The sequence below is a fragment of the Oryzias latipes genome, chromosome 15 (assembly GCF_053564925.1).
Source record: "Oryzias latipes strain Hd-rR chromosome 15, Olatipes_Hd-rR_3.1".
Taxonomy (NCBI): domain Eukaryota; kingdom Metazoa; phylum Chordata; class Actinopteri; order Beloniformes; family Adrianichthyidae; genus Oryzias; species Oryzias latipes.
In genome coordinates, this window is record NC_136251.1 from 13,856,475 (window position 1) to 13,883,598 (window position 27,124).

The window sequence follows — 27,124 nt, forward strand, 5'->3', positions numbered from 1 at the left end:
GAGGAGACCCTGATGTCGCTGTCCATCTCTGTTCCAGGAGAAGGCTGCAAAGTGGGAGACGTCTGACGGTCAGATGGACGGGCTGACCACCAACGGCGTGCTGGTCATGCACCCGCGCAACGGCTTCACGCAGGACTCCAAACCAGGCGTCTGGAGGGAGATCTCCGTCTGCGGGAATGTCTTCACCCTGAGGGAGACGCGCTCGGCGCAGCAGCGGGGGAAGATGGTGAGAAGACCGGGCTGCGTTTGCTCCTCTCGTTCGGTTCTGATCCAAACCCGCTCGTCTGACTCACACCTGTTAAACTTGGTTGAACACGATCCCATCTCCATGGCAACCGTGTGTCCGTCACAGCTGAGTGGAACAAGAGCGAGCAAGCAATCCTCAGGGGGCGTCACCAGCGCTCAGCCAATCAGCAACCAGAATATATTTAGCCACACAAACCATCCACTTTGACAAAAAGATCCAATCTGATCCGCTTGGTTCCTGTCGTCACAAACGCGACTGATTGTTAAGAAGTTGTTCTTTCGTTCATAAAAGCTGAAGTGCCTGTGCAGCGTCAGGCCTGTTAGCCTCTGCTTTTTTTCAAGAATTCCTCTAAGTTTAAACCTGTTTTCAAATTTACATTTTTTAGTTTTTCAATGGGCAATCTTGTCTTTCACTCACTTTCAGCTGATCCTGATCTGACCTTATGCTTGAGATCCAGGAAGGATAAAGGCTTTGTGTTGCCACGACAACCTTTGAGCAGCATTACCAGCTGTAAACGTTAGATGAGTTTTCACATTAGATTCAGCCTGAAAGCTGCCAGGTTTGGAAACCAGGTGACTTCTGGTCTCTGTCCTCCTCTCCTCATATCAGGAGAACCATTTTTGGACCCTGACCTCAGAAAGAGTTTGAGTTCAGGATTCCTGTTTTAGCCACCCCCACCCCATGTAAATACATAAATCTAAAGAGGCTTGACAATTCTTTTATGAACTTGTTAGTTTTAGAATTCCTGCAAGCAGCAGGAGGAACACTGAAGATCCCAGCAAACATTCCCAGGATCTGTGGAGGTCACGCTGCCCTCATCTCAGCGTCTCCCCCCCCCTTTCCCACCTTAAAATTAGTCCTCTGGTTTTTCCTGGTTTTTCCCCCACCTGATCTCTAAACCCGGAATTTCCCGCTGATCTCGCTGTGTGGCAGAAAAATTCCTGCGTCCTTCTTGCCATTCACATGTGCACATCTGGATGGAGATGCCTGTGTTCTGCTGCCACCTGCTGTCCTAAGAGTGGTACTGCAGCCTCAAAGCCAACACCTCTGACAGAGTTCACACGTCCAGGTTCTTGTTTAGATATTTTCTGCTTTTTAAGTCATTTTCAGCGCAGAATTCAGACAATTTAAAATGTTGGCGACCTCCTAGATTAGTCTTGGTTTAGTTCTGGGTTTTTTTCAGAAAGGGGAAGAAGTTCAAACTGCGTTCCTCGCTGAACTTCCTGCATGTTTGTGTTCCAGGTGGAGACGGAGTCTCATGAGCTTGTGGACGGCTCGCTCATTGACTTGTGCGGCGCCACCCTGCTGTGGCGCACGGCCGAGGGCCTGTCGCGCACCCCCACCCTGAAGCACCTGGAGGCCCTTCGGCAGGAGATCAACGCAGCACGGCCGCAATGTCCCGTGGGCTTCAACACGCTAGCCTTCCCCTCCATGCGCCGCAAAGACACGCCAGACGAGAAGCAGCCATGGGTCTACCTCCAGTGCGGTCACGTGCATGGATACCACGACTGGGGCAACCACCGGGAAGAGCGGGAGGGCCGTGAGGGTCGGCTCAGGGAGTGTCCCATGTGCCGCGCCAAGGGTCCGTACGTGCCGCTGTGGCTGGGCTGCGAGGCGGGCTTCTACGTGGACGCGGCACCGCCCACCCACGCCTTCAACCCCTGCGGCCACGTCTGCTCGGAGAAAACAGCGGCCTTCTGGAGCCAGATCCCGCTCCCGCACGGCACGCACACCTTCCACGCCGCCTGCCCCTTCTGTGCGCAGCAGCTGAGCGGCGAGCACGGCTTTGTTAGACTCATCTTCCAGGGACCTGTGGACTGATGGGCGGACCTCCCAGCATGCTTTGCAGAATAAAAACTGATCCCAGATCTCTTTTTCTTCTGGACTTTTTGCCTCTTCCTCATTTTTAAGTGACCTTTGTATCACTTTTTCATGAATGATGACAAAGATTTCTATATTTTCTTGAGAAAACCAAACAAAGAACACTGCTGGGTTCACTTTCTTTCCCGGAGAGATCCTTCAACAGTATTTATCAAGACGACTAACAAACAACTTTATTTGTTGCAATATATTCATCTGAGAGCCTATTTAAACAAAGATGATTATTTATGCCCCCCTCCCTCCCTTTCAGTGTTTTCATTCAGTATCTGATGATCAGACGTGAAGTTTTCTGTGTGTTCTTCAGTCCCGCCCCTCCCCCAAACGTCATATTTATGCACCCCCTCAGTGTGAGCTCACCGCTGTCCTCCATGACGCTTCATCCAGACTTTGTTTTCCGAGCCATAGACCTGCAGCACAAACATTCTCCTGCATCGTCACTTGTTGTTTTCATGACCCCCCCCCCCCCCCCATCCTCAACATGTTTGCCACGATGGTCGGCAGACCTGAGAACACGTGCATGAACTGCGGGTCGCACGGATGCAGACCAAGACACCAGAACCAGAGTGGAGCGGGGTTCCTGAAAAAGCAGAAGGAAATTGAAAGTAAAGAATGTTTGAAAAAAATGACGACAAATAAATAAATCAACCCCCCAAAAAAAAAGAAGACAGAAAAAGAGCGACCCGTTTGGACTGAAGTGAAATAAAATCTCAGCATTAAAACACTAGAACAACACTTTTATTTAAACTCTCAACTACGTGTTGCTTTTCTGCATCAAAAGGAATTTCCGGGTTTTTTTTCATTTCTTGGTTACAGTGCCTTGGATTTTAAAGCACTTCGGACACCACGCTCACTGTTTGTTTTTTTAACTTTGGATATGACTTCATCAATTTTACTAAGTTAAAATCTAATTGATATGAGTGTTTTGCGACGATTATAAATGAGTCCACTGTCTTCTGAAGATAAAAATGTTGATGGCTTATTATTTATTTGGCAAAAATTGTTCCAACGCAATGCATTGTGGTTTATATTTGCCGATCTAGTGAGCATCGATGCACACTAGTTTTTCCCAGAGACTTCTGGGAAATTTCCAGGGCACTCGATTTGGGAATTTTAGATTGGAACAGCACTACAAAATGGCGAACGGACTATATAGTGCACTATATAGGGGTGAGGGTGGGAATTCGGACATAACCATAGACTTTACCGGAAAATATACAGCTATTACAGTATTAATTTAAAATAATTCTATTGTCAGAATTATTCTAATTTATCAGGAGCATTTTTTCTTTCTAAGTTATTTAAGTAATAAATTGGCCAACCAGATGCCTCAATGAAAGTATGTGGTCTCACATCAAACATTCAAAACATTTGATTGACAGATTGTCCTGAGCCTTTCAAATGGTAGGGGTGTGGCCTTCCAAGAAGCTCACTCCTGATTGGGAAGTGGTAGCCATAGAAATGTCGACACAAACCGACTTGGACTAGTCGTTGCTTACCGATGACATGTCTATTCCAAAAAGTGCTGCCTGACTTGACATCGTTTGATTGGAGCTGAAAGTACAGCATTTTCTATGGGTGACGTCACACGCGCTCAGTCCAGTCCTCATATACAGTCAATGGTTCAGACCCTCAGTGGGAGGAGCTCCCGATCTGCTGGGAGCATTTCGTTTCCAATGCTGTTCTTTATCAGTCAACATTTGACCAAAAGTAAACAAACATGGACTGTAGGGAGTATCACCACGATGTCATGCAAGAAAACTGTGATCCAGGCCATGAAAGTCTGGCTGCAGCCTCCTTAGAAAGATCTAGAACTGGTTTAGGGGCCCTCAGTATTGCCCACTTTGTTGTTTTTTGTGTTTGTTTATTTGTGGTTTACTGAAACAGATATGAGCAACAAAAAGCTTTTGGCTGAAACTTGACCTCAAACGCAAATGAGCTGTGACGGCGCTGCAGCCCCAAGTCGGCCGTGCGTCTCGTCTAAGTGAGACACGCAAACTGTAGACCCCACCCATTCACAACCACGCCTTCACCCCCACCTCCCCACTGTGGTTTGTGTTCATCTGTCTGACAAAAACCTGCACACACACACACCCCAACTCACCTCAGGGAGAAAGCATCACCTGTCCACACACACACACACTTGAACATGCACACCAACACACTCAAACACATGGATGCACATAGAGGTGCACAAACACGCAACCACATACATCCACACACACACACGCACATCCACACACCTGCTCTGCTCTGATGGACTCCTCAAAGGGCTTCCTTCTGTTTTTACACAAACAGCCCCTCCTCTTCCGTGCTTGTAAAAGGCGACAGCAAAATTGTTTCCAGCAAACACTTTTGTAACAACTTTAAACAATAAAGTGTAAAAGTGACTCTGGTCTGCGTGGACTTTGATTGGGATCAGAACGTCACAGATGAGGGAAGCTCAAAGCTCCAGAGTTTGCAGATTATTTTTAAATGTCGCTGAAGAAACATTGAATCCTGGAAGCTCAAACATCGCAGAGAGCCTCGCCGTCTGTGTTGACTCTAGTTGCCATGGAAACCAGGTTATATTCTCTCAGAAATTCCGGTTTCCCCTAACATGTGGCAAATGATGAGTGTCTGCACAGCTAACGACGGGCGTCACCTTCAGGGAGAAAAGCAGAGGTCCAATAATCCTGCCCTGAGGAACGTCACTTCTGATTGGGTTCATTGAGCTCTTCCTAAAAATCCTGGTCCAAATCCTGAATCTGCAGGTGCAGTAAAGACGCATGTTGCAGCATGTCACTGGTTTGATTCCCTGTGTGCAGAAAGTAACGAAATACACCACACACTCGTTTCTTCATATTGCACTTTATTCAGCTCTGAGGCTAAACTTGGCGAAGACCTCATTGCGTTCACAGATCTTTATTGCTTCCCGGTTCATCCAGAGTCTGTTAGAACGGACATCGGAGCACACGCTCCGGACAAACATCACAGACGCAGAAGGCTTTAGAGAACACCCATGATAGAGGAACACGTTTGGATCTGTCCCAGCGGGACGACGGCATGGTGACAGCACGGCCCTGCCTAGATATAATGCTACTGCAGGTGGCGCCCCCTGGTGGTACAAACTGAGATCCAGGCAGGTGTGATTGGAGAGGAGTGCAGTGAAACATCTCACAGTATTTATTTTGAAGGTTCTGCAGAAAGACGGGCACAGGGTTCACCTCAGGACCTGAAGATTCAGATTCAAAACCTCAGAACAGATTATTCTGTTGCGATTCAACCAATAGGAGTGAGCGAAACCAGGAAAAACAGGAAGTTTTTGGAGACAAACATCGATTAGTTGGTTTCAACTGTTTTTCAGTGATGATCTGCTGAGATCTGAGGTTCATACTTCGTTCCAGGACTGAAATCGTCCTGGAGGGTTCATGTAGTTCAGCTCAGCAGATCTCATCTAATCCTCCTAAATTTTGTCTCCAAAAACCTCCACTAGTGTTTCTGACTTGCTGCAAATTGTTCCTGAATCCCTCTAAGTCCTGCGGCGCCTCTGTGCTCCACAAACCTGCATGCCCTCACAGAGTGACGGTGGGGGTGGGGCTTAAGTACTTTTATTGTGGAAGTGCAGTCCCGCTCATGCCACCAACACCACCTTCTTCAACAGCTCTTCATTTCTGCTGGAGGGGTTCTGGGGTTTGCTTCAGAAACAAGCAGCTCGTGATTAACCGAGGTGATGTGAGGATCGGCCAGCAGAGGGCGCCGGCTCCCAGAAGCGTCCCCTCCACATGTCAGTGTGGAGTTGTGTGGTTGGGGTGTGAGGGGGTGTGGGAGGGGGGGGGGATGCTCTTAGTGGTCCAGGATGCGGAGGTTGCCGGAGACGATCTTATTTTCCAGCATGGAGCCGGCTGGAATGTCGATCCGATCTCCGTGGTTGGCGATGATGATGACGGTGCCCTGAGGACGAAGGCCATTTGTTGAAGACACCTGCAGACCCTTTAAGGAACACTATGCAACAATTTGGATAAAACCTGCAGCCTTACCTTCAGGGATACGTTCTTCCCAAAGGTGACGTCTCCAGAAACCGTCAGGTGGTCCAGCTCCAGGATGTCCGGGATGCTCTCGAGGCGGGTCAGGTACTCCTGGACCTGAACACAGATCCATGACGTTTACCATGAAGGTTTGAGAAGCTCTGACTTCACTTCAAATTACATCAGATTAGATCCAACAACAGTTTCTAGAACCAAGTTCTCTGTTCTCCTCAGGGAAGCAGGTCAGAACTGAAAAGTTCTGCTGCTAAAGTCATGGTTTTAATTCTTTTACTTAGGAAAACACTTTTGAATTTGTGTTTTTAAGGTGCAGTTTATTCATGTCTGTGTCTTTGCAGAGATCGTTTTTCCTTTTTGTTTAATTTATTTTACATAGAAATGTTCACAATGTTCAATTTAAAGCAGCGTTTTTGCTGCTGTTTCACACGTTTTCAGTTTATTTCTTATTTGGGTGATTTTAATGTTATTTACCGTTTTACTTTTCTTTTTTTTTGGCTAATTACGTTTGACGCAGATAATTTAAGCTAAAATAATTTGCTTTGGTTCTTACTTTCTGTGATTTACCATCTGATTTCAATTAATACATTTAGGAATGAAATTTAGTAACTTTTTTTCAAGCTTTTTATTTGTTTTAGGCATTTTTTTTAGTAAATCAAGTCACATTTCTAGCAACATTTCTACACACATATTACACAAGTTTATATTTTTTAAAATCTTTTTGGATTTATGTTTTTAAAGAATATCTTACATTATTCAGCCCTTTAAAAGCAGCTTTAAACATTCTTGAATGAAATAAGCCATTTTTAAAGCCCCACTCCAATGAAAATGGTGTTTTTAACATGTGCTTGTAGCATTTTTCTAATGGTGGAGGGCATATAACAGAATTTAAGTTTAAAATTGCTTTTCTTAAATCAAATTGCTATAAATCAGGAGCAGATGAAACGTTTGAAAAACTCTTAGTTGTGATGTTAAATATGTTGGCCGGGCCACCAGCTCCCTGCTCCGCCTCATTCTGATGCATCCACTTGCAGACAAATGGATCCATCAACATCTTTGTTTTCCTCGTTTGAGCTGGAATCTGGATCTAAACTGTACGGCATGTTGGCTCCAAAACTGCTGAATGTTTTTGTTGCAGCAGTAATGTTAGGCGGGGTGTGAGGGGCTGTAAGCTTGCAGGAGAGCGTGTCCACAAAGGGTTTCTGGGAAATCAGCGCAGGCTTACTCCCCGCCAACAGTCCCGCCCACAACTCAGAGGTGAATTTCTCATGAACTCCTGCTGCTCTGCAGAAACTATGTCCTAAAAAATGACTCTGGATTTTTGATTTGACATAAAACGCAGTAATCATCATTAAAAGACCTCTAGGATTGTTCTCAGAAAAGATTCAAAGATGATCAGAGTGGCTCTTTAAGTTTCTTTACTTTTTATTTTACTTTTTCGTTGGCTAAGAAAACCTTTTTAAGCAGTTTTTTTTTAATCAGCAGCTTTTTCTAAATGGACAAATTCAAAGTTTGACAACAACCCTGAATTACATATTTCTTATAAATTAATGTGTTTGCTTTTTATAGGAAGTCAAGTCTTTTTAAGAATAATAAATAAGTCAAAGTATAAGGCTTTGGCGAAAAAAAGGGCCACTGGGTTAGTTTTTTGATCCGGTTGCCGTGGTTACCTTGGTGAAGGAGCTGCCCAGCTTGACGTGAGGCGTGGTGGGGAACTCCCTCTTGGGGCTCATGGTGAGCGAGCCGGCATCCAGGCTGTACAGGTTGGACATGACCAGCAGAAGGTCGGACGTGGTCTTCACCGGCAGGAAGCGGCTGCGAGGAACGTTGATCCCCATGGCGTTGTCGAAGCACTTGATGGCAGCCCCCACCGCCGTCTCCAGCTGGATGACGTTCTGCCCGCCGTCGAGCGTCTGAAGAAGAAGAGGCTGCTTTAATGATTTTCTCTTGATGAAGCTTTTTCTGAAATGTTTAAACCGTTAAGTGATTTTGAGGTTTTAAGAAAAATGTTTTAAGGAGCTAAAATGTAACGTTTCCATTCCAGTTCATTCTAGAAACATTTTCTAAAGTCACATCCTAAAACTGACTCCAGAGGTCGTCACTGCTGATGTTAGGCTCAAGAACCTGGAGCAAAGGAGGGAGAACGTCCTGCAGTTCATCTGAGGGACAGGTGGAGGAGGACGGAGGATGTTCACGACCTCTGAGACTTCTCTGAAGATTTATTCTGAAAACTGGGAGTCATTTTAACCTAAAACTGGACTCTAATCCTGAGACAACAAAGTGAGGAGATCCTGACAGGGCTTTGTGTTTACGTCAGACCTGGATGAGGAGCTGCTCGGGTTTCTCTACTGTCCCTAAAGTCAAACTTGAGGAGCTTTTCTGCAGACAGGATGTGAAGTGAAGATTATGCAAGCATTTAAAAATAGTAGTTGGTTAATCTGGGTTTAGAATTCTGATGAATAGAATGGAACACGTTGTGATTGCTGTTTTTATACTTTAAGACATACAGTCAGGACCATAAATATTTGGACAGAGACACATTCTTTCTAATTTAGTTTCTGTACATTACCACAGTGAATTTTAAATAAAACAACTCAGATGCCATTGAAATGCAGACTTTCAGCTTTTATTCCTTGGGTTGAACAGAAAGATTGCATAAAAGTGTGAAAAACTAAAGCATTTTTAAACACAATCCCTTCATTTTATGGGCTCGTAAGCAATCGGACAATTGACTTCCATGCTATTGCATGGGCAGGTTGTTATGTCATTATGAGTGAAGCAGATAAAAGGCCTGGAGTTGATTAGAGGACTCGTGCTTGCATTTTGAAGATTTTGCTGTGAACAGACAACATGCGGTCAAAGGAGCTCTCCATGCAGGTGAAAGGAGCCATCATTAAGCTGAGAAAACAGAAAAAAAAACATGCGAGAAATTGCTACAGTATTAGGAGTGGCAAAATCAACAGTGTGGTACATCCTGAGAAAGAAAGAAAGCACTGTTGAACTCAGCAACGCAAAAAGAGTGAACAACACTCTCCAGGAGGAAGGCGGATCAATATCCAAGTCTACCATAAAAAGAAGACTGCATGAAAGTAGATACAGAGGGTACAATACAAGATGCAAGCCACTCATCAGCCTCAAGAATAGGAAGGCTAGATTGGACTTTGCTAAAAAGCATCTAAAAAAGCCAGCACAGTTCTGGAAAAACATTCTTTGGACAGATGAAACCAAAATCAACCTGTACCAGAACGATGGGAAGAGATAAGTATGGAGAAGGCGTGGAGAAGCTCATGATCTAAAGCACACTACATCATCAGTAAAACACGGTGGAGGCAGTGTGATGGTCTGGGCGTGCATGGCTGCTAGTGGCACTGGGACACTAGGGTTTATTGATGATGTGACACAGGACAGAAGCAGCCAGATGAATTCTGAGGTGTTCAGAGACAAACTGTCTGCACAGATCCAGGTGAATGCAGCCAAACTGATTGGGCGGCGTTTCATAATACAGATGGACAACGACCCACAACATACAGCCAAAGCAACACAGGAGTTTATTAAAGCAAAGAAGTGGAATATTCTTGAATGGTCAAGTCAGTCACCTGATCTTAACCCAATTGAGCAGCATTTCACTTGTTGAAGACTAAACCTCAGACAGAAAGGCCCACAAACAAACAGCAACTGAAAGCCGCTGCAGTAAAGGCCTGGCAGAGCATTCAGACGGAGAAAACCCAGCATCTGGTGATGTTCATGAGTTCAAGACTTCAGGCTGTCATTGCCAACAAAGGCTTTTCAACCAAATATTAGTAATGACCATTTTATTTTCAGTTATTTCATCTGACCAATTACTTAGGAGCCCATGAAATGAAGGGATTGTGTTTAAAAAATGCTTTAGTTTTTCACACTTTTATGCAATCTTTTTGTTCAACCCATGAAGTAAAAGCTGAAAGTCTAAACTTCAATGGCATTGGAGTTGTTTTATTGAAAATTCACTGTAGTAATGTACAGAAACAAAATTAGAAAGAATGTGTCTCTTTCCAAATATTTATGGTCCTGACTGTACAAACTGCCCAAACCGGTCGGGTGCATTCTTTACTTCTCCCATTTCAGGTCTTGATTCTCGCTTCATTCATGCGTCACGGCGACCGGCCCTCCTTTGGAGATTACAAGAACGCTCTCTAATCTGAGTCAGAGATTTTCCTGACAATTTGTTAGTTTGAGAAACTGGGGGAGGTTCCCATTCAAACCAGGAGAACACCAGGGAGGTTTTCATGAGAAGCCGAAGGTCTAAGGAGCCGTTGCAACATCTCCACCTTCTGGTCGCTGCTCCCGACTCACCTTAGGGTTGACGATGATCTCCATGTCCATGGCCGTCTTCTCCTGCAGCCTCTTGATGGCGGGCAAAGAGATCCACAGGTTGTTGGTGTTGAAGATCTTGAACTTTGAGACCGATTTGAACTCGTCCACGTGGGCCTTGGGCACCTGCGCGATCTCCAGCAGCCGCAGCTTCCCGTCGTAGGTGATCAGCGTTCCTCCCTGCAGAATTGCAGCCAGACATTGTCACGCCGCAGGAGGGACCGCCCCCTTTTATCCCTCCTCCTCCGGTTCTTACCTTGACGTCCGCGCGCGTTTTGTCCGTCACCTCCATGACGAACTCGCAGCGTTTGCCGTTGGGCTGGCTCACCAGGTGGTGCAGGATGTGCAGGTCCACGGTGGCGCCCAGGTTGTCGATGTTGGACACAAAGATGTACTCCTTGCCCTGCGCGATCAGCTGATCCAGCAGGCCCGAGTTGTAGAAGCTGGCGTAGATGTCGCCGTGACCCGGAGGGTACCAGGCCTCTGCGTTCTGCCCGCTCATGCTGAGGCTGGTGGCCACGGGGAGGAGGGACTCTTTGTTGATGCGGGGGTACCTGAGGAGGGGGGCGGAGCTCAATCAAACCTCCATTCTGTGGTTTTTCTGTTACACGTAGACTCCACACCTTTCACTCACCAAAACATTTTCTCCAGAGGTTAAAAGAAAGATCAGATTTTACCATTTAGCTACGGAGCTTCAGCTCCAGTCTTTACAGTCTTTTGATTCTTCAACTGTTTACGCAAATAATGTCAGTCCAGCGGATTCTGAAGAAGAGGAAAGCCGACATGAAAAGTCGGAATCGGTTACGATTTATCAGAGGGTGTGATATTTAAGGTTCAGCACGGCTGTGAAAGAGTTAAAAAAATGTGAACTTGTTTCTGATAAAACTATAAGCAGATGGAGTTCCTGATCGCTTCACTGACTCCACAAAAACTAAATTATTCACCACATTGAAATGTGGAGTCATCACTGACTGAAGAAAGAGCACATTTTTATGACTTTGTGTTTTAACAGAAAAGCAGAAGAAGGTCTGTTTTAACAAAGAATCATCCGAGTCCCTTCTGTCTTTTTTGGGCTTTACAAACTCTAAAACTTCTTTAAAACTAACTTTCTGAAAGTGAAAACATTGTTTACTTTTAAATGTGTCTGTTTATTTCCTGAAGTAAATTTAATGCTTTATGAATAAACACAAAATGAAATCCTTTCATCTCAGTTACAAAGATGTTATAAAGACCCAGTCTGATAAAAACTTTGCTTTCAACAAGTTCTTTTTCTGATGATGAAGGACATGGACATAGAAAATTAAGTTTAAAATAGCATTTCTGATCATGTCTTTATTCAAATCATTGGGAATCAGGAGCAGACGAAAAAAGAGAGCATTTGTGATGTAGAGAAGCTTCTTGCTCAGAGCTCGAAGCAACAGGAAGTCCAAACAAGGACGTCCGGTTCTAGACAGTGTCTGCAGCCTGGTCCTCCTGGTTTGAATGAACAAGTGTGTGGATCAGAGGATTAGGGGAGATGCAGACTGAAAAGTTTCTAACATTATTCCACATCTGAGAAAATGGTTCTTGCTGCTCTGATTGATCTTAAAGGCAGTGATGTTTTCCTGTGGCGTCAGAACCAAACGTGGGAAGTTTGCTGCTTCCACAAAAGTGCTGCTCCTAGTGCAGCTCAGCATCCACTTTCCCACAAAACCCACTTCCAGCCTGAGGGTCTGGATCCTTTTCCTTCAAGGGACGCTTGTCAAAGCGGACTGTCAGGCAGAAGAGAAGGTTCAGAACGTGACGGTCACAGTTGTAGCCTCACGGCTCAGAAAGTTCCTCTCCGTTCTGAACTCTGAACAAGAACAAGTTAGTGAGACTGAGAGAAACTTTCCTACGAGTTAGTTCCGAACCAAAAACCAGCAGAACCGGGCTCTTGTGTTCTTCTTTTAAATTGACAGTGGAACCAAACCAGTTTATTCCCACAGCACACAAACACACCACAACAATCGACACATCCTGGTGTTTTGTGACGTCTGCTGTTTGCTCGCAGGTTCAGATCCGTTTGTGTGAGTGTGTGTATGTGTGTGTGGGTGTGTGTGTGTGTGTGTGTGTGTGTGCGTGTTCACCTGCTCTGATTGAAGGTGTGTATCCTGACCCGGTGATGTGTGTACTTCTGCAGGATTTTCTTTGTGTCTTCATCTGTGTTGAAGGAGTTCATGAGGACCAGCGGCACGTCGGTGTTGTACGTCTTGTTCAGGTGCTGCGAGACGCAAAACAAACTTTGAGAAAGCGCCGCTGGAACCATCAGGAAAAGGTTCTGATGGATCACGCAGCTTGAAATCTTTATGTGAAACATGGCAGTGGCAGCATCATAATGTGGGACCGCTTTGACTTTTGAACATCGCAAGTATCAAGATGGAAAACATTTGATGAGAAGTTCAGAAGTTGAAGCTGAGGCGTTGTGCCGTCTTCAGCGTGAACCCCCATCATGAAGCTCCCACTGCAGCCCTGCAGAGCTTCAGGAACAAAATATTTGACTCCTATAATGTATTTTAACCAACATTGTGTACCCGTTTGTCTTGATAGAAAAAGTCTTTATTCTAACATTCAGGTTTTCATATATGACAAATTCATGAAAAAGCTAAAAATGTATTAAAAAACATTTTTTAATTGATATTTTTACCTTAAAATACTTATTTTTAAAGCTGTTCTTCAGAGTTGAATTCATTTTTTGTAATTAAAAAATTACAACGATAGAAAAGTAAATTAATTTATGTTTATTTACCACAAGCTCACAGAAAAATAAAGCGATTCAGATTTTTAAGCAAAACTCGTCATCGCAGACGAAACAGGCGGCGGCTCACAAAGGAGCAGGACGGGCGCGTTCAGCAGCGTCGCCTGCATGAAAGCACCAGAAAGCTGCAGGTCCTGCTCCTCCACTCCTCATCTTCATCATAAGGTGAGCAAACAAGAGCATAGAAGCCTGCTGACTCATGACAAAAGGAACAATGATGGCGCTCAAACTGGAATCTCGCTCCAGACTGTTTGATGAATGTGCTGAATCAGAAAGACTATTGAAGTCTGTTCTAACACCAACTCTGGAGGTGAAATGTGAATTCTCTGGTCTTAATCTGCATGACTGGAGGCTGACGTTGCTCATTTGGAGTCAGGTTTCCGTAGAAACTCTTCACTTGTGGTTTTTTCCAGCGGTGTCGATTGCAAATTCAACCGTTAAAAAAAGGATCCACTTTTTTTTCTTGCTTCCTCTTTATAACAAAGAATTCCTGCTTCCTTCATGTCGTTAAAATACAAAAAGCAAATGTAGTAACTGCAGTGTAAGGCGCCTGTTCTGATTGGACCTTCAGTGCAGCTCAGCTCTATAAGCCAGCAGGCGCCTCAGATGATCCACAGAAACCAGGTCACAATACGGAGAAGCTGAAGCCTCACAGATAAATGAGGAGAGCACAAACAATGGAAGGAGTAGAACAAAATAAAGAACACCTACATCTGACATGAACAGAAGGCTCTGAAGCTAAACCTGCAGAAGAAACATGGAGCAGCTGGAAGAAGAGCCCATAAACATCTGCATGATGGTTTGAAGAGAGTTTCACTTTCTGCCCCACAGTTGTTGGTCTGTTGTATGGAGAGCGTGTGATTCGCTCAATAGAGCGATTCAGCCTGAAGGTAATCAGAGCAGAAAACGGTAACTGACGGAGAGTCTGAGGCCTTGGTCAAACCCCCACCCCCACCCCCCCGGGAGGCTGTTACCCAGTACTATAACAGTGCGCTGGTTCAAGAGTCCTCCTGAGAGTTTTCAACCCTCCACCAACAGATCCCCTTTCACTGAACACTCCCCACCTCCTCCAAAAACGTCAGGTCTGTGACAGAGAAACGCCAGGAAGAACCATCAATGGTTGAAATATTCTCTAAATGCAGGAAAACTGTGTTAAATAGAGTTTAACAGAGCTCAACAATCCAACGATGGGATTTAAATAACATGGTCAATGCTGAATTTTACTTATTTTTCATGCATGCAGAGCATTTTTAACTTCCAAACCAGACAAACTTCCCAAACCGGACGTTTCTTAAACACTTCAATCAGTTTTCAGCGCTCTTTGAATGAGCAAAGCAGCTTTGGCGGCTCCAAACTAAAACATCAGCATCACCTTCACAGCTTAAAGGGAAGCCATCACCACAGATTTATTCACTGGTTTTAGGAGACCCGGGCTCAGATGGAGGATCCTCCTAACGGGAAGACCACCCCCTCTTTTATCTTTACACATAGAAGAGTGGCAGAAAGAACTACTGCATGCAAGTAGGCTATAGTCAAAGAAGCAACATTGTGTTTTTTCCCCCAACGCACTTTGTTCTGTGTCCTGATTGGCTGTTGACCGTGTCAATCAATCTCCTCTGTACTGTGCCCCCCTGTACAGGATGCGTGATCAGATCTTTGTTGTCATTCTAGACTTATTTTTCTCTGAAGGTTTGAACTTTGAGAGTTTAAACAAGAGAAAAAAAGTGTGAAAATGTACATGTGTGTGTTCAGTTGTGCAGAAAGTGTGTAGTGAGGGTTTCACTGCCTTAAAACATCTGCAATCCCACTTTTCACCCACCACTGGTTATTTTTAGAATGTAACTCTGGTCATAAACATTCTATCTGAAAGAAAAGGAAATTACTTTAGAATATTGGAGTATCCAAACTTTATTAAAAAGTAAAGCTAATCCTCTCAAGTCATGTGTTTAATTGTTTTAATGCATGTCATTTACAGCCTCTAAATGTCAGATTTCAATGATGTTTCCTTACGATAGCGCAGAAATCCCCCCATCAAGTAACTGGAACACCCATTTAAGATTGACAATTGAAAGTCAGGCTCCCAGAAATAAGAAGTTTATTTAGTTTTGGTCACTTTTCTTCTTCACAAGTTATTTTTTTAAATCACTAAAGTATTTTTGGACGTTTCTGAGCAGAAAAACGGCACTCAGAACAAAAGAAAAGCTAGAATCAGCATCAATAAGCTCAGGTAAAAAAGCAAGCTGCCAAAAAGCCTCTTAGAAACCACATCCATGTGTGAAGATTAGTCTGTCTACAGCTGCTTAAAGCAGAATTAAGTGAGCTGTAGAAAACAAATATTAAAGGTAATTTAGAATAGTATGTCCCATAAAACTGTGTTTGAAAAAATGTGTTTAAAGAGTGAGAATTATTCAGAGGAGAAGTGGATGAGTGAGTCACAGCTGATCCATCCTCTGTGAAAAAAGAAGCTGGATGAACCAGTTCACAATAACTGCTTTAGGTTATTTTCATGACGAAGCCATAAAACGATTTTTAGTCCTTCAAATGATCAGAAGCTTTAGTGTAAAGTGTTGCCGTGGGCTACCTCTATCTGCTGCACGGTCAGGTCCAGGAAGGTGTTCTCGTTGCGGACGCTGATCAGGCTCTTGGGGCCTTTACACCCCATGCTGGTGCCCAGACCTCCGTTCAGCTTTACCACCACCAGCTTGTTTAAGCTGTCGGCTACGCTGTCCGGCAGGCCGCGAGCAGCGATCTTATCGTAGGGCTGGATCTAGAAGGAGGGGGGAACAGAACGGATCAGTGAACCTGAAATAACACAAACTTTCCAAGCTGCAGTTTTTCTACACATGGATGGAAGATACTTTAGCAGAAAGTGAATCAATCAACAGGCAAATGATGGGGAGGGGGGGGGGGGCTGGAACTGTTCCTGTGATCAGAAGCTGAGGGGAACACAAACGCATCGCTGAACATCCCCCTCCAGTACTTTCACATTTATTTCTTCTGTATCGTCTTTTGCTTAAAGGAAACCGGTCATAACCAGAACAGCTGATTTTTCTTGTTCTTCAAGAAAGATGATTCAAAATTCTGGTTCCTTGAGATTTTATTTAAATACCTGATTTGTTTAAAAACCCCTAAGGAAATCTTGATAACAGAAATGTCTGCCAACCCTTCTGAAGTTTCACTGATCTGTGTTGCTTGAATCTTAAGTGTCTAAACGAACAATTCCAGATGAGCAAAGAATACCATAATAAGTAAGAAATGCACATACAATTCCAGGGGGAAATCTCCTAAAAAGAGCTGAATGTTTTCACACGGAAATAGTTAAAAGAGCTGAAAGCATGAATGGAGGTTCAAGTGCAGAAGAACACCGGAAGGTTCCTCAGAAACGTTTCCCACAAGTCCTCCAGCATCTTCACTGTTCTCCATTCACACAGCTTCCTCTGTTATCACCTCTTATCATTGGTGTTTGAGTGAAACATCATCAATACTTTAGTCCCATGCACCTGAACGGAGGTTGAGCCGTACCGGTGCTGTGGATTTTGGGTTATCCGGCCCCGTGGAGGGTCGTAGAGAGACGCGGCTGCATCTTAACCCTTGTGCTATCTTGCCTTGAAGGCATGTTAACATTGGGAGTGGGGTCACCTGGACCCCACAAGATTTAAGAGGAGCGCAGGTGTGTCTTGCAGTTCCCTTAAGGATGGTACGGCCGAATTGATGGGTGTCATAAAAATGGAACGTACCATTGTTGTGGGTGTGGTAAGTGTATTGTGTGGTATCCGTAAGGATAATGTAAGTTCCATGCGCTTATGACGTACAAGTGATGCTGTCATGCAGGCCCTTCACGCTAGCCGTTAGTAAGGTCTGCATACTGGCTCCTTACTGACTGTACACAATAATGCATGCTCGGGGCGTGCACAAATAAAAAACAGAAAAATTGGGCGTGCAAAATTATTCAGGCCCATGAAGTTAACACTTTGTAGCACCACCTTTTGCTGTGATTACAGCTGTAAGTGGCTTGGGGTACTGTATGTCTATCAGTTTTGCACATCGAGACTGAAATGTTTGCCCGTTCCTGCTTGCAAAACAGCTGGAGCTCAGTGAGGTTGGATGGAGAGCGTTTGTGAACAGCAGTTCTCAGTTCTCTCCACAGATTCTCGATTGGATTCAGGTCTGGACTTAGACTTGGCCATTCTAACACCTGGATATGTTTATTTGTGAACCATTCCATTGTGGAGTTTGCTTTAAGTTTTGGATCATAGTCTCTGCAGTTCATCCAGAGTGATCACGGGCCTCTTGGTTCCGTCTCTGATCAGTCTTCTTGTTTGAGCTAAAGGTTTAGGGGTTTTTGTAGATTTAGAGTGGTCTGATACTATTTCCATTTTAATGTTATCGCTTACACAGTGCTCCTTGTGATGTTTAAAGCTTGGGAAATCTTTTTGTATCCAAATCCGGCTTTGAACTTCATGTTCTTCATGATGCTCTCTGCCCTTAAACAGACCTCTGAGACGATCACAGAGCAGGTGCATTTATACAGAGACTTGATTACATACAGGTGGATTCTAGTCATCATCATTAGTCATTTAGGTCAACATTGGATCATCCAGAGATCCTCACTGAACATCTGCACTGAAAGTAAAGGGAATTCATAATTTTGCACGCCCTATTTTTCAATTTTTTATTTGTTAAAAAGGTTTAAAATATCCAATAAATTTCGTCCCACCTCATGATTGTGATTCTTCACAAAGAATTACAGTTTTATATCTTTATGTTTGCAGCCTGAAATGTGCCATAAGGTTGAAAAGTTCAAGAGAGCTAAATACTTTTGCATGGCGCTGTGTGATGCTTCTGCATTTCTGTTTCCTTCTTCAAACTAGAACTAAATGGCGTACACTTGTACAGCACTTTTCTACCTGTCTTGAAGGCCCAAGGTGCTTTACAGTCTCGTTCACCAATGCAAACACACATTTATACACTGACTGCGCCTCCACTGCTGAACGCCCGCCTATAACCACCAGGAGCGATGTGGCGTTCAGTGTCTTGCCCAAAGACACGTCAACCCGACAGGAACCAAATCTGCAATCTTCCAGTCAAAGGTGTCGACCGCCCTACCTCTGCACCACGGATCAGATAATGTGAGGTTGTTGGGGAGAAAAGTTCTTCACTGTAAAATGTCTTTAATGGTTTTTTTTTCACAGCAACAGGGTTTTCTCAAAAACTTCACATCTCAACAAACGTCTTTGTCTGAGCTCTTTGTGCGTCTGAAAAGAGGAGCAGCGTTTGGTCCAAGTCCAAACAATCCCTTACCTCACCTCTTGAGGTAAAAAAACCCGACAGACAATGAGAGGAGAACTGGACCTTACTGACTAAATGCAGGCTTTAGTTTGAAAACAATTCCCTGATTCTTCAGCGGAAACAAAGAATCTGACAGAGAGGAAAGGTTCACGTTGACCTGCAGATTCCTGGAAGGCTGGCAGAGCAGGAGAGCGAGAACATCAAGTCCTTCTTGATTACGGAGAACGTCTGCTCTCCTGGAAACGGCTGAAACTTCTCATCCTTCAAGATTAAAATCAAAGGGAATTTAACCGTCAACCACAGAGAACGTCCAAATGAAAACATTTGAACAGATTAAATGAGGAGGAGGAAATAAAAAATATTATCAAGCTCACACTGCAAAAACAGTCAATCAAGTATTTAGCCTCTTGTCAATTTATCTGGTACATGTTTATAGAATATATTTTTAATATGTACAGACTTTTTAATACTTTTTTACACTTACAAATGTGCTACGTTTAGGTAAAAACTAGTCAATTTTGTTGAAATGTCGCATTTTAATAGAAGAAAACCTGTTAATTTGAGTAAAAAAAGACAAAAGCACTAAAACTATTTAGAGTTTTTACAGATTAGGATGAAAAATATATCATAATTCACAGATTATTCATAAACTAGATGTTTTAGCCTTGAATTAAGAACTGCTGTCTGCACGCCACACTCAGATTATTATGAAATATCTGCATATGAGTGAACAATCTGTGAGGTCTTTTCTCATCAGGCCGGGCACACAGGTAGGGTCGGGCAGCGCCGCCTTGTCATTTCCTTCTCTCCTCGCTCTGAGGCCGTCTTTCCAGATTCTTAGGCATTCTCCTCAGACAAAAGATGGTTCTCTTTGTTGTTTGTAGACGCTGTCGGTAGCTTTTCAGATCCTGTACGCACGACTGCTCTCTTAATAACAGCCATCTTTGACAGCAGAGGAACACCTTCACTGGAACTGGATCTGATCCAACAGAATGCCTGACGAGGCCCAACAGATTCCCAACAGATTCCCAACAGATTCCCAACAGATTCCCTCAGTCTGCAGATCCTCCAAAGCAACAAAACTCTCTTTCACTATTTTATGAAACAAAATAAACTGTTTCCAAAGTTGAGGACTCCAAACAAACGTGTGATCATGTCCAATCACTGCACCACAAGTCCTTTCTCCTCTGTTTGAGTTTCCATTTCTGAGCATTAAGTCCCAGATATTTGCTTGCTGCTTTCGTGCACAAAACACTGGAGCCATTCAGACGGGCTCACAGGTAATAAACACGCAAAACCCGCGCCTTTCATTTCCGCAGAGAAAAGCCAAACTTACTGAGTCTTCTGGGGGCCTCTGTATCTTGACCCACTCCACAGACGGGCCCTTCACCTGCAGGAATCTTTGGAAAAGGTTTGTGAAGCCCTCAAAGTTCTTCTTGGCAACCTGAAAAAGACATCAAGATTAGTTTCTATTAAAAAAAAAACAGACAGAATGGAGGTCAAAACTCAAATCTTCAGATCTGACTGAAGACAAAAATCTCTGCTGAAGCTTTTTGTGCTTCATAAAAAAGTTCTTCATGAAAATGACAAAGCTAAACTTTACATCTGCACTACTGGAACAACAAAACTTGTGCAAATATGAAGCAGAAGCAATAAAAACACACATTTAGATGCAAGTTTTGGTCCCTTTCAGGAAGCCTCCTGCTGTCAAAGGTGAGATTTAGTACAGTTAGAGAGGAAACCTTATATTATTGGTCTGAGGACTAAAGATCAGAGCTTGATTGTCTCTAAAAAGGAGTTTGAGGAACTCATCCCCTCCTTATTTTTGGAGCCTTTTTCTTTTATCGATGTATCTGCAGTGAGTTTTAACAGCTATACATGCAGACAAAAACACTGTTGTCATCGATGAAAAAAAGCCAAGATGTTGTCCCTTTTGCGATTTGGTGGAAAAAAAACAGGAAGACGTTGAAGGTAGAAATAAAATAAGTAGAAAAAATGTTCATGTTTTTAAATGAGGAACATTTTCGCCCTAAAAATGTCCGGAAAGAAAGACAGAAGTACAGAACAGACCAAACGTTTGGACACACCTTCTCATTCATTTGACCAAACCTTTGGTCTGAACTGTAAGCGCCCCTTTTGTAAAACTATGGTAACAAAACTGATCTTTAGCCCTTTTATCAAAATTAAAGTGAAATCTTCAAAGGAAGGAATTATTCATCAAAAAAGGAAAAAGTTCTTGGTGTTTGTGTATTTTTTCTCTTAAAAAAAAAGAAAAAAAGAAGAAGTGCAGAAGAGTTATGCAATAAACCAATGAATTCATGTGGTTTATTTTTTGTCCACCTTATTCGTCATCAGGAATAGCAACCACTTGAGCATTTCCCAGCATCACTGTGACGCCATCATCTCGTAAATTACAACCAGATGTAGTGCGCGACAGACAGGCGGGGGTGCAAGGACAGGCGGAGGAGGCGCACCTCTTTCTCGGACCCTGACGCCGTGCCCAGCAGCTTCTGCAGCTCGGCCTGCATGGAGCCCTCCAGCTGCTGCCGCATTATTTCCTGGAACTGGGCCATCCCTCTGTGGGCCGATTCCTCGCACAGACCTGAGGGGAGGGGGGGCAGAGGTTTATCCGGATCAAAGGTTGGAGCTTCAACAGCAGATATGAACTCTGACGGATATTCTGAAGCCATTTTTCATTTCATCTCTTTTTGCCAGGCCCTCACCCACCCCTTGCACCCCCCCAACGTTAGACACATTCCCAGGAGTTTACAGCTAAATCTGCAGAATCTACTGGTTTACAGACGCTGCAGAAAAATAAAAACTGCAAAAACAAGGATTTTAAACCTTCAAAATGTGAGAATAGCAACAAAAGTCCAACCATTTGACTTCCTGGTTATTAGAATATTTGCATGATCAAGTAAACCGCATAATTTATGTCCTTTATCCAATCATCACAGTTCTGATCTGATATGGAGAAATCTTATTAAGACTCCTAGTTTTCTTGCTGCATGTTTTTCTGACTCGTTTTCTTTCATATCCAAGCATGTGCTAAATTGAAAAGGAATTAAGAGCAGAACCATATGCTCTGTGATTGAAAGCCAACCATCCTTTTCATAGAAACCAGACGAGTGTTTGTTCAGACTGAGGCTGGAAGGATAGCTAACACCAGAGAGATGGAACAAAAAAGTTTTAAAACAAAACGGAAACGATAGGATTTTGATTTAAAGAAATCTGAGTGTAGTCCAAAACCCATGAACCAGGTCTTATTTGGGATTGTAAGGCTCCTAAACTTTATGTAAACGCCTCAAATCCAAATTATAGCTGTAATCTGATTACTTACTTTTAAATTTTTACAGTCATGTATACAGACTTTTCCTCTCTTTTTATCCCGATTACTTCAGCAGAATTAATGATACTGGACTGCAACTCCAGCTTGATGATTTACCAGCTTATAAAAAGAGAGTACTTGTAAAAATGAAGACAGAAAGGAAAACATCCTGTATGAAACTACTTAAAAGGATATGTGTCACGCTACAAATAGAAAAAAACAAAAAAAAGATGATCTTAACAGTTAATCAAACTGAAGATAATGTGTCAAACATTTTTTATGCTTTTTTTAAAACAAAGTTTACAGGACTTTTCTGGTAGTACAGAGTAAAGACCCTTTCACAAAGTAATCACAAATCTTGTCTGAAGTTTCAGAGTTGATTCACAAATTTAGTTTTGACTCAGAAAGTATCTGGTTTTCTGTAAGTAGAGGAGAATGAGGTCGTGGTTAGTGTCTGGTTTCCAAATCTGAAATTGTTTTCACTGGAAAGTTGGCAGATGCATAAATACCATAAATGTTTTTGCTAAATTACCTGCCAACTCTGTCGTTTAAACCCTGAAGCTTTTACAAACAAAACTTGATTTGCACATTTCAGACACACTTGTCTCTGACAACTAATTGGCTCTGATCAGTCTGTGCCGACCCGTGCCAGAGCCCAACGATCCTCCTAGCCTGACTTCTTCCCGTCTACCGCTTACCATAACAACCTGGGCCTGTGGACAGGTAACCAGTCATACAGACAGGGACAGTACGCTCTCTTTTCACTGGTTAATCTTCCATTATGAGGACAGACATAACTGCCGTCTTAAGGAATTGGATGTTTAGCCATCAGGTCTGATTTGTACCACGTCAGAGTCTGCCGAACCCTGAAAATGTCTGTCAGAGATAACAACTTTCTCCACATTTGCATGATAAAGGGTCTACCTCAAGCGCTTAAGAAACCTGGTTCTTCAGAGGAACAGAAGCTTTGATTCTAAAACTGTGTGTGGATTTCTGCAAAAAAGTGAGAGAACTGGACCAAGTGAATGTGATGTCATCCATAGAAAATTGACTTGCTTCCAGGTACAATGAGTCCAATCAGTCGTCATTTTTTCGTGAAACAGACGCTGCCATATTGGACAATGGATATAAGTCGGTATAATTGGTCAGATTCCAAATGGTTTGAAATGCCAACATGCAGTCAGATGTGTGTAAACTTCTGCCCACACCCTGTCCTCATTTATCCACAGAGGTCCTGTTCATGAGATATCACAATGCAAACATTCATGAGCAGTCAAACAGGAAATAGATAATGGGAGAAAATCCAGCAATGTTTGCACGCTGTGACGTTGAACATCTGCTGACAAACTGAAGAGAGCCTCAAATCAGCTACTTTTATTTTTAAACATAAGCAGCAGCGGCGGCATTCAGCAGCAGTCGTTCTACAAGAACTGCTTCAGAGTTTCAGAAAACCAGTCAGACTTGAACTTGTACAAAATATAGTCATGGACAAGCCGGTCTGAGGTTCCTTAGCTGCGCTGTGGTGACAGCTGTTGACGGGACTGGGGGTTCTGGGTAGGTGAGCAAAGCTCTCCCACCTTCAGCCTCAGGGGGCGGAGCATCAGTGATGCCGTTTCAAAACACACATGCTGACACCAATTTAACCCCAGAAAGGTGATATTTAATGACCCACTCCCATGACAGTTCTGTTTTTAGTGTTTTTAACATGTTCTTGTGGGGTTTTGTATGATGGAGGACATTTATAAAACATATTAAGCTTAAAAAGGCATTTCTGAGTATTTCTTTATTCAAACTGTTGTGAATCAGGAGCAGACAAAAACATGCTGTTTGAAAAAGTTCATATTTGTTTTATAGAAAAGATACTGGCTGTGCCATAAACTCCCTGCTCTGCTCCATTCTGATGCATCCACTTGTAGACAAATAAATCCATGTACGTCTTTGCTTTCCTCGTCTGAGCTGACATCTCGATCAAAACTGTACGGCTGGATAGCTCCAATATTGCTCGCCATTTTTGTTGCACCCGTAATGTTAGGTTTAGGGTGCAAGGGGCTGTAAGCTAGCAAGAGAGCATGTACACAGAGAGCTCTCATCAATGGGGAGGGAAAGTGGGAGCAGGTGTGCTCCATGCCAACATCCCACCCTCAACTCGGAGCTAAATTTCTAATGAAGTCATGCCGGTCTGCAGAAACTATATCCAAGAAAACAACACAGTTCTTTTAAAATAACAATAATTTAAAGACCACTGTGAAGACTTGGAAAATAGGTCAAAAGATTATCGAGTGGGTCTTTAAAACTTAATTTCAGTTTATATTTGCACATTTAAGGAAACAAAATTTACAGCTCTGAGGTAAACCATGGCAATACCAATGAACAGGTTATGGTCCATTGTTGATGGATTATGCTTGTAATCATTCCTGTTCTTTCACAATAATTAACAACTTGCTGAGTGGCAATAAAACTGAACACAGTGCATATGTGTCACGTGTTTCTTTGTGAGTCCCGTTTGTGACATTGTTTATTTGTCTGCAACTGTGTAGTGGAAAAAAAATGACTTGTGATGTCTCTGGCGCGGTTCTGTGTTGACTTAAAAATGTGCATCTTTTTGTTTTTTTCTATAAATAATGACATACGTGTTAAGTTTTGTGAACACACATTTCAATCAGGTTTATAAATAGGGTCACTGTTTATTTGAGCGCATGCAAACTCAACCACTGAACTCAGCAGCCGTGAGGAAAAAGTTCCGAAATGACAAAAATTACTGTCATGCAGCTAGAATGAAGAAACTGGACAAAAGTTCATCTTTACCTTTGTCAGCACATTTGTCTAAACACACAGTCTGGAGCAGAGTCCAGAGCTGACAAATGCAGCTCACAAGCTGGCGGTACTGATATACTAGATCCAATCAGCTGTTACTACTCTCAGCATGATTCTATAGTAAAGAACCTTCTGGGAAAGCAGTGTCATCTACATAAATCTGATCTGTGTGTAATCTTGGGTATCTAGTTTTTTTTTTTTCTCTTTTTCTTTACAAAGATAAGCTCCAACTAGACACATGTGAGATTAAGGCACATGCAGGTTAAAGTCCCACACCAATCACCTTTTGATATATCGTAAAAACGTTCCCAGTGGTCTTTTAAATCTGATTATACCGTTTTTAGCCGTTTTTGTCCTTTTCTAGAACATGGTTTCTGCAGATTGGCAGTACGGTAGTTTATTCGAAATTTGTCTCTGAGTTGAGTAAGCCCACCCCCTCTTCCCATCATCCATCTGTTTACATACTCTCCCACTAGCTTACAGCTGCTCACATCATTACCAGTGATATAAAAATGGCAAGCAGCATTTGGAGCTATCCAGATGTTTAGTGTTGAGCCAGATGCCAGTTCGGATGAGGAAAACAAAGCAGTACATGTATCCTGTCATCTCCAAGTGGATCATCAGAATGGAGTGGAACAGGGAGCTTGTGGCCCACTCAGCGTATTTCTATGTCACAAACATGATACTTTTTCATCTGCTCTTGATTCACAACGATTTGAATACAGAAATACCAAGAAATGCAATTTTAAGCTTAATTTCCTTTATACATTTTCTACCTCATAAAAAAATAATCCAACCAGAACATGGAAAAAAACACCAAAAAATACAGTTTTCATGGCAGTGGGTCTTTAAGAAAAAAGTTGGCAAAAAGATGATCAACATGGACGAATCCAAATGTCAGAATTTACTCTAAAATCCCCCATTTTTACCAAATTATTTAGTTTTAAACTTAGAATGAATGAAGGCTATAATACAGTAGACTTTAAAGGAAATTCAAGAGATACAAATATGAGGCAAAAATACAGAAAAATGTATTAAAAAGTCGTTTCAAATTTCACATGAAAGCTTTCATAAGTTAATGTCTTAAAGAAATGATCCCTGGCTAAATGAACATTTTAAAAAAGTGAAGTGTGAGAAAAATTCTGAAAATAAATGATTCTTATGAGATTTGTGAGTGTCAGAAAAGAGTCCCCCCTGACCTGAAAAAAATAAAATAAAAAGACTAAAACAGTCTCAAAACAACACTTACCTTCCACGTAAAGCGTCATGTTGAGCTGCCGAATTAAGACAATAAATACTACCTAAACTATAATTAAAATGGCAAACGCCTGATTTTCTGACAGAGAGCCGGAGCCGTCGCTAAGCAGACATCTGTTCAATGAGTGGAAAAGTTTCCTTTTTGCCGGATCATCTCAGCTTATTCAGTCCAACCCATCAGTCCTTTCATCGTCACCTACTCTGTCAGCCTGTAAAATCTGCTGCTCGTGAAGCGGCACTCAGCTGATAAAAGAGTTAGAAGAGAGACCAGCCAAACCTGAACAGGACATTTTTTTCATTATTACCGATTGCCATCTTTGCTTCCCCCTTCTCTGCCCTGAAAATTACCGCGTCAACGATCCGAGAAACGAGTCCGAAGTTCGACTTTGTGATTTGTCATATTTTTGCTGCCTCGCGCCCCGCCTTCCTTCTCGTATTGCCTCATTTTATCCAGACCAAAGTCCACTTTTACAACCACAATAGAAATCCCAACACTTACGGATCGACTGCTCAGGACGTAGAAGGAGCTACAGGGAAGACTGACTGGTACTCGATTCTGGTGGACGTGCGTTTTCTCAGGGAGGTCAGATTTACAGAAGACACCCGTGAATGGCACACGATAGAAAACGTAGCATTCGGTAAAATTTCGACACAACCCCCAAAATAGCCGTAAAATCTACTAAATTAACACCCAGAAATCAAAAATCGATTTTTGAAGATAAGAAATGTCAACATAGAGGGTTTTTGTTTCTTACTAGATGACTGCAGGATGCTAGAGAACAGGAGTCGTCGAGGGGGTCGGCCTGGTCCTCCTGGAGACAGCCGAGAACACACAAGTATTTCTGATTAAAGCTGCCTCTCATTTAAACGCACCGTCATACAGCTTCCGTTTACGTTACTATGTAAAATACAAAATTAATTTATATCGTAGAGTTAATAACTTTAACGGAATTAAAATACTTTAGTTATTCTACAATATAGTACCAATAGTTTCACGAGCGAATGGGAATCTCACAATGGTACAACAGCCAATCAAAACGCTCTTTTTCTCCGTGACGCAGTTTTGTCAACCAATAGAATTCTGCAACGTCCACAACACTTTTTCAGACATTTCCGTAAAAAAAATCATCTCAAGAATGTAACGGGTCCCACGGTTTAGAAAT

General features: G+C 42.8%; 2 protein-coding genes across 8 annotated transcripts in view; one reads left to right on the plus strand and one right to left on the minus strand.

Annotated features, from left to right (window-relative positions):
- Positions 1 to 4,515, plus strand: part of peli1b (pellino E3 ubiquitin protein ligase 1b) — a 37,210-nt gene extending 32,695 nt beyond the window's left edge. For both annotated transcript variants that reach the window (XM_004076996.5, XM_011484182.4), the window contains exons 6-7: positions 38 to 226; positions 1,490 to 4,515. In XM_004076996.5, coding sequence (XP_004077044.1) covers positions 38 to 226; positions 1,490 to 2,068 — 768 coding nt within the window. In that variant the 3' untranslated portion in view covers positions 2,069 to 4,515. The remainder of the gene's footprint in view (positions 1 to 37; positions 227 to 1,489) is intronic.
- A 444-nt stretch (positions 4,516 to 4,959) lies between these two features.
- ugp2b (UDP-glucose pyrophosphorylase 2b) lies at positions 4,960 to 27,023 on the minus strand. 6 transcript variants are annotated; one of them, XM_020709354.3, is made up of 11 exons: positions 26,946 to 27,023; positions 26,717 to 26,773; positions 21,037 to 21,164; positions 19,899 to 20,006; positions 15,855 to 16,040; positions 12,606 to 12,739; positions 10,754 to 11,051; positions 10,480 to 10,677; positions 7,818 to 8,060; positions 6,145 to 6,249; positions 4,960 to 6,058 (listed from the first exon to the last, which is right to left on the minus strand). In XM_020709354.3, exons 3-11 carry the CDS (start codon positions 21,133 to 21,135, stop codon positions 5,951 to 5,953), a joined length of 1,479 nt encoding a protein of 492 aa, XP_020565013.1. In that variant the 5' UTR covers positions 21,136 to 21,164; positions 26,717 to 26,773; positions 26,946 to 27,023; the 3' UTR covers positions 4,960 to 5,950. The 6 variants fall into 6 exon arrangements, with proteins under 6 accessions (XP_020565013.1, XP_078787927.1, XP_004077045.1 ...); XM_078931801.1 differs by having other exon boundaries at positions 26,977 to 26,992; XM_004076997.5 differs by lacking the exon at positions 26,946 to 27,023 and having other exon boundaries at positions 26,717 to 26,856.
- Between the last annotated feature and the right edge of the window lie 101 nt (positions 27,024 to 27,124).